At 38.3% G+C, this 13,338-nt stretch overlaps 1 protein-coding gene across 3 annotated transcripts in view; it reads right to left on the bottom strand.

Annotated features, from left to right (window-relative positions):
• The window catches only part of tax1bp1b (Tax1 (human T-cell leukemia virus type I) binding protein 1b), a 115,242-nt gene that overhangs the window by 95,482 nt on the left and 6,422 nt on the right, over window positions 1–13,338 (bottom strand). For all 3 annotated transcript variants that reach the window (XM_060824619.1, XM_060824621.1, XM_060824620.1), the window contains exon 2: window positions 7,089–7,280. In XM_060824619.1, the coding sequence (XP_060680602.1) occupies window positions 7,089–7,265 (177 nt within the window). In that variant the 5' untranslated portion in view covers window positions 7,266–7,280. The remainder of the gene's footprint in view (window positions 1–7,088; window positions 7,281–13,338) is intronic.

Here is a 13,338-nt window from a genome sequence, read left to right as displayed (position 1 = left end):
CCTTGATTCATTTAAATCCATCCTAATTTGTCTGTGCAACTCCCTATGCTCAAACTATAGAATCTACCTTCCACGAGTAGAGTAGCAGGACTGGGCAAAAACATGAAGCCAAAGGTTAAAGAATTCAACAAAATAAAGGTATTAAAACATGCAAAAGAAATGCATGAAGTAAAAACTGCACAATGAAATAAAATTTAAAAACAAATAGTTTTGTTAATATTCTTCAGTACAGCATTAGAAACTTCTGTTACTGCGAGAAACAATTACAAGCAACATTTAAAAATTAAATAATTTAGTTCAATCAATCATGACATTGCAACACTGATATATTTAGATAGGATACCAATTTTCCAATATAACACATGATGCAAGTGTAATTTGTAAATGATGTATATGCCTTTGTAGGATGTTACTCATTCCATATCTAGGATATTACTCATCCCACTGAACATTCGCAGTCCTTTTGGCCAATGTCTACAAACCATTATTTCCCCATAATAAAGGTACTGTTACAAGTCTCAGCATACTTAATTTCTCTCTGCGGTACATGTTCACAAACTCTTGACATCACTTTCCCAAATGTCATTGTCAAGTGCAGAGGAAGCAATTGACTTGCCAGTTCTCCCATTCAACTTGAAAGGCTTATGGTTTAGAATTAAGAGTGGAATGTGTTTTACCAATACTGCAAGCATGTCACTATTTATGTTTTGAGGCTATGAAAATGTTACATACAGGTTTCATTAGGCTAAACACAAAACAAGATCATTTTACTGAAAGTGATTTTGCTGTGACATCATTCCTTTGATCATATAATCATCTGCGCCCACGCACAAACAAGGTCAGTTGACAGAGTAAAGTAATAGGCTTACACAGACTTTAGAATCCATGCAAGTTAAGTAGTTAGCTGTTCCTTGACTGGTCTGAACATTTTGAGTCCTTAACTCTACTGTTCTCTTGTATGCAGTTGTACAGAGCAAATTTCCACATTTTAAAAGATCTTGGTTGCAGATGATTTCCTCTGACAGAAGGCACATTTACAGAACTGAGCACATCACTTTCAAATAGAGAGAGCTAGACGGAACGCAGCTTCTCAGCTTGCTTTCAGTACATCACTGTTTCAGTCTTCTACTCCTACTCCTGCTTCGTATCAGGCTTTGAAGTACTCTATTCATTTGTATATTCCACAGAGTTTCTATGACCTAATAACTGAGTCAGTTATTGCTTCCAAAAAAAGTTGCTGCATTTTGATGATTCATCTCAAAAGTTTTTGAAAAATTTTAAGATGGTGCAAATCAATAGATGGGGTCTTTTGACCTCCCAAGAGACTGAACAGGTTTTCCTCCCAAGTTCAACACAATAAAATAATATATTATTTGCAATAATTATCCTCATTAAAAATTTGTCTTTCAAGGCGTTTGCTTTTTGGTAAAACATTTCCAGTGTAGAGAAGAAAATTCAGAAAGCACTACTTTAAATAAAGTCTTCATAATACCATTGATTACTTGATTAATTTACAGAACTTGATGCTTCTGTCTCCTCATCTGACATGAGGTAACATTGCCAGCCCAAATACAAGGAATTATTCATACAAAATTATCCTTTACCTATCAATTATTTCTAAGATTGTGCGACAAACAAATGGACTTGAAGTGAACATCCAATGTTTGTTGTTGGCCTGTATGATTCATTAGAATTTCAGTTGCAAAGAACTACTCATATCTTTCCAGTTTATTATTTGACAATAGTCGAACATGAATGGCTCTGTTTGATCAGCGTCACACCAAACACAGGCTTGAACAGTAAAACAAGATAAATATTTTAGATACAGCTTACCATTGCATTTGTCGTTCATTACTAATTCGGATAAACTTAATGTTTCGCTAGACAATTATGCATTTTGCAAAAACAATGGAACATTGAGTCACTGAGTCACAGCATTGAAACAGACCCTTCAGTCCAACGTGTCCATGCTGACCAGGCATTCCTACCTGAGCTAGTCGCATTTGCCAACATTTGGCCCATATGTCTCTGAACCCTTCCTATTTATATACCCACCCAGATGCCTTTTAAAAATGTTCTAATTGTATCTGCCTCCACCATTTCCACTGGCAACTCATTCCAGACATTCACCAGTCTGTGTGAAAATGTTACCATTCAGGCACTTTTTAAATCTTTCCCCTCTCACCTTAAACCTATGCCCTCTAGTTTTGAACTCCTCCACCCTACATAAAACCATTTTGGACTGATTTCCGTAAGTGAAATAATTTTTTGCAAAATATTGAACTTCACTGAAACATTTATTAATTAAATGGTGAGCTAATTTCAACTCAAGTCCACGTTCATTTAATTCATGTAAAGTGTGTCAATTTGTTTCATAGATTAAACAAACTCGTTTGTGAAGAGTGGTCTGCATGATCATAATTGAAGTCTTAAATATCTTTGAAACCAAAATCTGCTAAAATTCTATTCTTACAGCTGTTTTCCTCTTCATGTTCCTGAAAATATTGGCTTAACAATTCACTCATATTCAAGTCTGTATGATCTTTCTTGAAAAGCTCAAGCTCATATTCCCCAGGTTCATAACAGATCTAAAATGCCACAACTTGTGTAACATTGACTTCCTGTTAGAAGGAGTCATTCCATTCAATAAGTGGAGAAGATTAGATTTCAAGAAGGAACCTCCTTCCTCACTCCAACTATAAATGTAACAGACTCCATTAAACCCTTGAAACAACACTTCAAATCAATAAAATAGTAAAATACTATATTCTAGTTGGTCATTTTAATGCGTCCTGCACCATTCTTCAATACAACAAGGAGTTAATGAAACTACTGCCCACTACTTCCTATAAAATTACTGGATCAAGAGCAAGATGCCACAGAGTAGAGCTCCTGAGCCTGTGCATGCCCATTCCTGCTGCTTTTTTTTCCTGCTATCTATTTTCCTTACTTACCTCTTGCGCTCAGATGGCATTGGGACTCAAGCCTTGTGAGCAGTGGTGAAGCCTGACAGGTCTTAACCCAACCCAGGTGAAAACATGCCCAGCACAGGGGAGAGCAAGTCACTGAGGAAGATTAGAGTGGTGCTGGAAAAGTACAGCAGGTCAGGCAGCATCCGAGGAGTAGGGAGATCAGCATTTCGGGCAAAAGCCCTTCATCAGGAAGGCCGGACCTGCTGTGCTTTTCCAGCACCACTCTAATCTTGAGTCTAATCTCCAGCATCTGCAGTACCCACTTCCATAGAGTCATTGAGGAAGCCCAGCTTGGAGCATCTGCAGGTCCATGGTTCAAGAAAGGATCGTCATGTTTAACATTTTAAATTAATATCTTAAAGTTACTGAATTTTTAAAATTATTTATTTCTATAACTAATATTTTGTACCTCACTGTACTCTTGTACCTCAGTACATGTGACAATACAACCTAAACCAATTCAAATAAGAAAAAAAGGTGCCAACGCCTCACATATCCATTTGTTTTTTTTAATTCTTTCACAGAATGTGCATCACTGGCCATGTCAACATTTATTGCTATCCATAACTGCCTAAGAAAGCAGTTAAGAGCTAACGTTGTTGTGGGTCTGGAGTCACACGCAGGTCAGAACAGGCAAGGAAGACAGTCATCACCTCTAAAGGACATGAAGTGAACCAGATGGGTTTTTGTGACAACAAGCAATGGTTTCATGGTCATCCTTTGACTCTTTATTTTTAATTTCTTTTGAGCGAGTTCAAATTGCCTCCATACATGCATTTATAAAGTAGTAGATCACCAGATCTGAAACTATCAGTTGCAAAGGTGGTGAACTACTTTGTCGAATTATTCCAGATTGCTAACCCTACTTTCCTGCAACTTGTGTTTTAAGCTTAATGTGCAGCTAAGTATATGAACAGCGTCTTAAATATGACAAAATCTGCAAACCAGTACTCCTCCATTACAACACTGGGAATTTAATCTAGAAAAGTATTCAAAATGGCTACAAATCTTTCTGATCCATTGTGAACAATGCTGCCGCCAAATATAAATTACCCAGAACCAAATACTCATTGTAATGGCAATTAATTAAACTTATTATCTATCTCTACATTACATTGTTTCCATACAAGTATATCAGAATGCAAAAACATAGCAGAATTCCTACATTTCATTGCTGTTAGAGGAAATGGCCTTAGGTACTGAAATATCATAGCTTCATTATACCATCCACCTCCCCAAGTTGAAATGACTCCCGACAATCACTGCTAAGTATCATAAATCACAAATCCTGACTAGCAATGATGGAAATATATTTCAGTATGAGCAAGGATCTTTAAAACAAAATTAGGAAAAAAAGGACTGCGAACATGCAAAGCTTTATTTTCTAAAAAAAACTTTCCAGAGAAAACAGTCATGGCATTCAGCTGCTCAGGGCCAGATCTCATTCCGAGAGGGCAAATCAAGATATAATTAGACAGAGCAAAGAAAGTAAAAGATGATTAGGTCAGGACCTTGCTAAGCAATGGCAAGTGGAGCTGAAGGCCAGGAACTTGCTGCAGAATTTTAGATTCTTTTTTGGCAACATAGGCTCTGATTGAGAATAAAATCACACAGTAAAACTTATTTGGTAGAAGCGCAACTAAAAGAAAAAGAACGTGGCATCTACTGTATTATCTTATGACCTCCTTAACCAACGTTATTGTTCTCTCTTCAATTCCTCGTTCTAAGTACAATTGGAGAAAGAATAAAGAAATAGGTATTTGGCACAGAGCATTCCTTCAAGATCAACTGGTTCGTTTCAATTTTACACGGCATGGTGGCACAGTGGCTAGCACTGCTGCCTCATAGTGCCAGGGACCTGGGTTCAGGCGACTAACTGTGTGGAGTTTGCACGTTCTCCCCGTGTCTGCGTGGGTTTCCTCCGGCTGCTCCGGTTTCCTCCCACAGTCCAAAGATGTGCGGGTCAGGTGAATTGGCCATGCTAAATTTCCCATAGTGTTAGGTAAGGGGTAAATGTAGGGGTATGGGTGGGTTGCGCTTCGGTGGGTCGGTGTGGACTTGTTGGGCCGAAGGGCCTGTTTCCACATTGTAAGTAATCTAATCTAATCTAAATTAAGTAATCTAATCTAATCTAATCAATCAGATTGCAAAACAACAAAACATTAATTAGCAGGCATGAACTAACCTATAAAATGAAGTGAAGAAAGTGAGGACTGCAGATGCTGGAGATCAGAATCAAAAAGCATGGCACAGGAAAAGCACAGCAGGTCAGGCAGCATCCGAGGAGCAGGAGAGTCGACGTTTGGACATAAACCCTTCAGCAGGAATGTAGGGAGTGGGGCAAGAGGGCTGAGGGGAAAGGTATCTAGGAGAGAGATAGGTGGATGCAAGTGGGACTGTGGTGGTGGTGATCGGTCTGAGCAGAGGGTGGAATGGATAAGTGGGAAGGAAGATGGACAGGTTGGAGAAGTTCAAGGAGGAGGTGCCGAGTTGGAGGATTGGATCTGGGATAAGGTGGAGGAAGGGAGAGGAGGAAACTGGTGAAATCAACATTGATGTTGTGTGGTTGGAGGTGCTAGGATTTGGACGTATGAGGAAGAACATCTCATCTTCTGCCAAGGGGTCCTTTAATCACACAGCATCAATGTCAATTTCACCAGTTTCCTTATTGCCCCTCTCTCCATCTTATCCCAGATCCAACCCCCCCAAATTAGCACCACCCTCTTGAACATCTTCCCACCTAACCGCTCCACCTTATCACCATCATCTCCCACTTGTATCCACTTATTGCCTTCCTAGCTGTCCCCTTCCCCCTGCCCCGCCCCCACCCCACATTCCTGATGAAGGGTTTATGCCCGAAATGTCGACTCTCCTGCTGCTTGGATGCTGCCTAACCTTGTGCTTTTCCAGTGCCACACTTTTTGACTATAAAATGAAATGTTAGGTCTATTTAAAGCATCACATAGCGGTAGTGACAAACAAAACATATAGCTCAAACAATCATTTGTTAAATTCATTATACAGACTACTAGATCTCGATGGAGAGACAGAAATTAGTCTTTTTCCCCCAAAACAACAACTATACAAAATGACCTCTTCCACTGCAGTTGCATGAATGCATATTTGATAAACCGAAAATCACCTTCGGTCTTCCCCATTTGACATTAATACAAGAGGAGCCAGAATCTTCTCTCCAAGTTTACTCCCTTGGTGTTGACCATTAATTATTTCTCCACTGAAGGCCACTGTTCCAAAGAGTCAGTTTGAAAAGTTCAATCCCATTTACCCATTTAGCACCTGATTCATCATCATTCTGTTCTCTAACCAAACTCTGAACATGTTTATACAGAGTTATTGAAATTGGTTCCATTTATTATGACCCATTTTAAAGACTGTGTGCATAATGAGTCGAACAGTTCCTTCTGTACATTTGGTTTCTCCTGTTAATGTTCCAAACTTTATAATCTTTATGTCTGTACTGTTTTAAAAAGTATTTGAAAAATACTAAGTTAAGAAATACATAATTTTTAACCAATATAGAGTCCTAGCTAATAGAATATGTTCAAAAGTGCTGTGTTATGTTCTCCAATAAAGCAAACCATAACCCCTGACTCAAATGTAGTTGATTTACCTGGGATAAAGTGCGCTCAAATACTAAGGCAAAAACAATTAGACCACTCCCATTCCTCCGAAAATATTAATTTACATTTCAAACCTTTAATACCTTCAACAATAAATCAAAAACTACATTAACGTGTGTTGCATTATTAGATATTCTAAGGAAATTAATGGCTGTAATATTCTAAAGGTCCTGAAAGACAAAATATGAGTGGCACATTTTGTGACTATGTTGGGATAATGCCATCCATTAAATGAAAAGTTGGTGTCCACTCCAATCAGACATTAAAAACAAGTCCATAACTTTTGATAATTCTAAATTGCATGCACCATTCCATCGCTAAATCATTCATCTTTTGCCTCATATACACAGATGAACCAATTCAGCAAGAGTTCTGACAATTATTGAAGAAATAATAAGTCAGGATGTTTACTTTAAAATGATAAATGTAACATCTCAAAAAGTACAAAGGTCACATGCATTCCAAAAAAGTTTACCTTAAAGATGCCAACCCAGTCCTTTTGATGCGGCTTAATGTATGGAGTCAATATGTAATGGCACTCAAGTGGAGCATGAGGGAGATAACTTTTTGCCACATTTTGAAAAATGACATGAGCAAAATTAGATGTTTGCATCGTGCTACTTGTTGGCAGTGGTGTCTGAATTACATCCATTCTTCAGCACAATTTCTGTAAAATTAAACAGATTGTCAAGTTGCTTAACTGCCCTCTGTAACTAGTTTTAATAGCATGTAATACAGTTACACAGAATTTCAAACACAATATATCCCAAGGTACCTCACATATGCAGGGAAGAGTTCAGATATTGAACAGAAATTCAGATGAAAATATGACTAGGTGGCTAACAGAGGTCAAAGTGGTAAGTCTGTAAAGTGAACACAGCTGAGATGCAAGAAGAATTTTAGATCCTGCAAATAAAATTTTGTTAATAAAAGAAGTGTGACTTAAATAAATGGTAATAATTGCAGCATTACTTCACAACGGAAAGTAACATGTTGACTCTTCATTAAATGTTTGCTCAGGTGTTTTACACTATGATATGAAAGTGGTGTCTTTCAACTCCTGGCCTGTGCTGAGTAAACTAATAGGCATCACACACAGCCATCAGAATCTGGTTAGGCAGAGAAAGTGTTAGAATCAAGATCAACGTTAAGACATCTGGTGCATGTGCCGATGTCACTTTATAATAAGAGGAGGCTTTGTTATGAGAAGCTCTGCAGTCTATGAAGAACCTTTACTAATAATGGTTACTCAAGTGAGACACCCAAAATATCCAGTACTTACGAAACTGACCACATTAAACGAGAGTGCGCAAACCTATATAGATGCTTGAATATGTATTGGCAGGGGTGGGAAGATTGGAAATGGAACTAGATTCCAATTTGCTTGTAATTAATTAAAAAATGCTTTGAGTCAGATGTAAATAACTCATCTAGACTGAACTGTTGATGCACGATGTAGTGCAATTCAATTTTTGTTTACTGTTTCTGCTGTTCCATGTTTGACAGATTGCCAGCACAAGGGAACTGAACAATTCAAAGAGAAAACTTTGCAGTACACCAAGTACTTTGCAATTCCTAAAACAAAGTTAAAAATCACAACACCAGGTTATAGTCCAACAGGGTTATTTGGAAGCACTAGCTTTCAGAGTGCTGTTCCATCATCAGGTAACTAGTGAATGTTAATGAAACACTGAATGTACAAATTAATGAAGAAAAGCTACACAGATTAACAAGCCATATTAAAAGCAAACAAAAGGCTAGTGCTCTTATGGAGAGGGACAGAACTAAAAGTATGATTGCTAAACTTAAACATGGTTCGACCATACATGGAGTACAATTATAATTTTGGTCACAATATAAAATCGAGGCACTGGAGAGGGTGCAGAAAGGATTTTTACAAGGATATAACCAAAAAACCAGAATAGAAATAGCCTGTTAGGTCTCTGCTCTTGAAAAAGAGACTGGGCATTGGTGAGTGGTCACTAAAGTTGAACCTGTCAACTGTGCCAAGTTTTGGTGAAGTAAACAGAATTCTTCCGCATGTGGGAAGAGGTTAAGTAGACACAAAGAAATAAAACTTGATTGAATTCATTTCCATAAAGAATAGTTGAAGTGCATAGTCTAGATAAGCACAAGGGAAAAGGAAAAGAGGGTTACGCTGATAGGAGTTAGGCAAGGTAGGTGGAGATTCAAGTGAAGCATAAAATGCTGTAATGGAATGACTGAAAAGGCCTGTTTCTATGTTGCATATCCTATGCAAGATTAGTACACTATATGTTTATCTAAAAGTAGCAGTTTCTATAACTAAAGATTTAGTCAAAAAGTGGAATTGACTTATTCACTATTAACATTTTTGCAAATGTTGAAATCCATCCTCTCCCACTGCCTGGAGATCACAACTGCCATTTCAAAGATGGTTTCTGCTAGACCCATACCAAAATATCACTGAAAGATGCTACTTTGATATGATTTACCCATAACACCATTAGCTTAAGTTTTGCACCCCCTGGACAGCACAAGTCATTCTACACTTTTTATGACTATTTGTCTTCACTTAACATGGTTTTGTCTGCCACTTTGCTCACTATTTGATTGACATCAAAATTCATGAAATCCTCACCTACATTCCCAATACAGGGTAATATGTTGCCATTATTTCGTTGAGATTTGATTATAAACTGCTAAAATGCAAGAAGTTGTGCTAGGAGAGTCTGTGACACAATACAGAATTGTTTCTCTGCACAAACCTGGTACGCTATCCTGGATGGCTCTGAAATCTGCAATGCCTAATTTTCTTGCTTGTTTCAATGTGAAGATTCTGAGAAAAGTGTGTCCATTCTCGTGATTTACGACTCTGACTTCAAATTGTAATTACTTACAGCCATTTTGTCCTCCAGCTACCAGCCACTGTTTGCTGTGCACAGAAATTCTGCCTATCTCTAAAATTTTTCTCTGATACCCGAGATCTCTTCAGATTCTTCAATTCAAAACTGAGCTGCCTCTGCTGTTCTTTCTTGATACCACATTGCCCCGTGCACCACATTATCAATGTGCACCACAGCCATGACATCACCTACTAACGCATGCACAAACATGGTGAGATGAACAGCTGCCTTCAATGGACTGCTTTTCTATTATTCCATCAAGCAGGTTTACAGCACAGTGAGCTTGAATTCAACAGTAAGTGGTTACTAAGTAGGCAGAGTTCTTTTTAAGCTAAAAAGTCAAGGCTTTTGAGAAATGAATTATTTTTAGGGAAAAAAAGCAGATGGTCAACCTTTTAAATACAAGCCTGACCATTACCTGAAAGTCATATACTATGTTCCATTCATCCAAGGTGCACGCATTTTTTTTCACTCGTAACATTACTGCTGTAAAACTTCTATAATACACAGCAACATGTTACTAGGAGCACAATTCAGGTTAATATTGTAATTATTTAGTTTCTGTGGTCATCAGAAACAAACACCAACAACATATATCAACCGTCATCCTTCATGATTGTTTTATTTTATTTTTATAAGGAATTTGGTTGTTAATTAATTTCCAATGTGTTTTTGCACGACTTAAAAATAAACTGCAGAAGCAAGGCAGGGGGGTAGGGTACATTGACTCATCAATAAACAATGATGCTATTTTTGATACCACTAAACAATTTTGATTTCTTTTGTCATGTGGACCAATAGGTCATCAAAGTGGAATAATTTTATTGAGTCCAGCAGGTCTTTGCTAAAAATATATTTTTTGAAAGAATTCTCTGAATGGAGAAGCAATTAACAAGGAGACCCCTATTGACATAGGATAAAGACAAAAGTAGAGAAAGAACACAAATCTGTCATCCGCAGTCTGGAAATGAAAACTAAATGCAAATTGTCAGATTTTGCAATGTTGAGAAAAGGCAATAAATTGATCAGAGTCCGGTATCTGGCTTTTTATTCAGATTCCTTTGTGCAGAGGACTAATTTTGAAAGAAGAACATTGTTCTCACTTGGACTGTTAATCTATTACTTATTTATTTTAAAAAGCTTTTTACTATTTCTATCAGGTCAATCCCACAAAGTTACCTCTCAGTGCATCTGTGAAAACAAAACAGCAAATGCATAAGATACAACATCCAATTCAGGTCACAAGTGGGTATTATTATACCTTGTATGAGGCTAACAGAAGTCAATTGGGGCAGTAAACTGGAGATGCTCATGGAAGTGACCAGCACCACTTTCTCCACGAAAATATCAAAAACAGACCCAATACTTGAAACACCCACACAATGATTCATTGGTTTCCTGTGACATTGTTTTATCACAAGCCAAAAATAACACATTATGGCCAACATACAACATACTGCACTTTTATTGGAGTAAATGTGAATATCCACTTAAAGGCGTGCATAAAATAGAGCCTTTATGCCATGGAGATTACATGTGTCATAGGAAGATAAAGACAATCAAATAGAATTTCCATTTGAGGGATATTACAACATATTGACATAGACAGCTACAATTATAAACATGAACAGAAAAACGTTCCATTTCACGAGTGAATTTCAGCACAGGAGGGAGCCCATTCCACCACAAAACCAACAGCCACTGAAGACAATTAATTTTTGGAGGCCTGCCAAGTTGATCTAGTGCGTACATACTACAGGATTCCAAATTACATGCACAATTTCCACGTGCAATGTTAATGTTTTACAAGGCCTGAAATTCAATCCAGATATACATGAGTCAACCTGTCAAAGGGATTGGAATAGACATCCTTTAATAAATGTCACGCCTGAGTAGGATAATGCATTGGAAATCAAGCCCTGTTATTCCAGAAGTGAAAATAAAAAAGGCTAAAGGTTTTTTGAGACATCACAGAATTGCCCAATTTAGACCCAGGTTGTCAAAAAGCAGAGGCTTGGTTTCTGTACCTAACAAGAATGACTACTTATTCCAAGTAAGCTCGAGCTCCAAACTGTCAAATAGAAATCTTCTCATTAAAATTCTCATCCCCTTATAAACTCCCCATTACAGAGGAACCTCGAGTATCCGAAGGACATGAACAGGAGGCATTTCAGTCAGTTAACCAAATGCCGGACAACATTGTTTATTCAAGTATCAGGATCTTGCAATCTTACCGGATAATCGAGGTTCCTATGTACATTCACAGACAGAAGAAATAAGGTGGAGGGAAAAAATTAGGAAGACAATTCAGTGGTTCCTGTTCACTAGATTGCTGAGATGATTCTTCTGATTCTTGATTTGGAGGAGCGAGTGTTGGGACTGGGGTGGACAAAGTTTAAAATCACACAACACCAGGTTATATTCGGAAGCATTAGGTTTCGAAGCGCTGCTTCTTCATCACATGGTTGTGGAGCAGAACCATAAGACAAAATTTATAGCAAAAGGTTACAGTCTAATACAGCTGAAATATATTCAAACTTCAATTAAGTCTTTCATCTTTTAGAATGGTCTTAGATTTGGTTTGTTAATATGTAAATCCCAGAACTCCTTTTAAGTCACATTCTCAAGAGAACTTCAGGTTTTCTTAAAAAGTGTGCCATTTCAACTCAGATAATGCATTAAAAGGTGTGACATTAAAGTATGTCAGTGTCCCAATCTTGAGTCAGACTGGTTGTATTACTAAAGTGACAACCACCTGATGAAGGAGCAGCGCTCTGAAAGCTAGTGCTTCCAATTAATAAACCTGTTGGTGTTGTGTGATTTGTAACTGTGAGTGAGTAAGAGAGTGTGTAAGTGTGACGGGGGGGGGAGAGTTGTGCAGTACGGTCACCTGAAGTGTGAACAGTCATCACAGTGATCCTCAAAGGAGAGAGCAAAGGGGTCGACTTGGAACCCACGGGAAGGCTGCTGCCCTCGGCTTAACATGTATGCTCAAACCATCAGGTAATATGTAAATGCCCAGATTCATCAGTCACACCCACAAGGTGGAGCAAAACATCACTCAATCACAACAGAATGCCATCCATGCTCTCAAGTCTAAATCGCAACATTGTCATCAAAACACAGATTGCTAACTTTACCATAACAGCAAGAGATGCTGTGTATAGTGGCCAAGTAAAATTCTGGAATCACAAAACTCATACACCAGACCAGTACAAACACAGCAGCCAGGTGCTAGTGTTACTAGTATAATGTAAAAGGCAACAGTTATCCTGGAGACATACCCCCAACAACTTACACAGGGCGCCCCCTGTATCTGCTGAATCATTTTCCACAGTTAGTTACCCGCGGTTTCCTGTGGCCCGAACATAGAGGGAATGTTCCAGAACCAGGAGGCTGTTTTGGAAGGTACATTTCCCATTTAGAAGAATGGGTGTGCTTCTATCCAGAGTTTGGCCTTCCGCAGTAGGTCCTGGAGCGTACCCTCGTGGATACAGGGAGACTACTGTATACTAAACAAAGGAGGGCCCAGACAGAAAGGCAGCAGGTCCTGCTACACAAAGGAACTATCAGTAGAATGCCATCCAAATGACTGACTTGGTTTCAAACTATGAAGTCTATCGCCCTGTTTGGCCAGAACTATACAATTATACATAAAAGGTATAAAAACAGAGATGACCTGTTGACCTCTCTTGGAACAGGGCTTGAATTATCTGATGGCTTCTGAAGAGTTCAACATGACAAGAGACAGAAACCAGGTGATTGTCCAGAGGGAGAGAGGAGGAAAGCAACTTTGCAGATCCAGAAACAGGGATAGAGCGACTGCGTGAATCTGCAAGA

Source organism: Hemiscyllium ocellatum, chromosome 5, assembly GCF_020745735.1.
Source record: "Hemiscyllium ocellatum isolate sHemOce1 chromosome 5, sHemOce1.pat.X.cur, whole genome shotgun sequence".
Taxonomy (NCBI): Eukaryota; Metazoa; Chordata; class Chondrichthyes; order Orectolobiformes; family Hemiscylliidae; genus Hemiscyllium; species Hemiscyllium ocellatum.
This window is presented reverse-complemented; position numbering and strand designations above follow the sequence as displayed.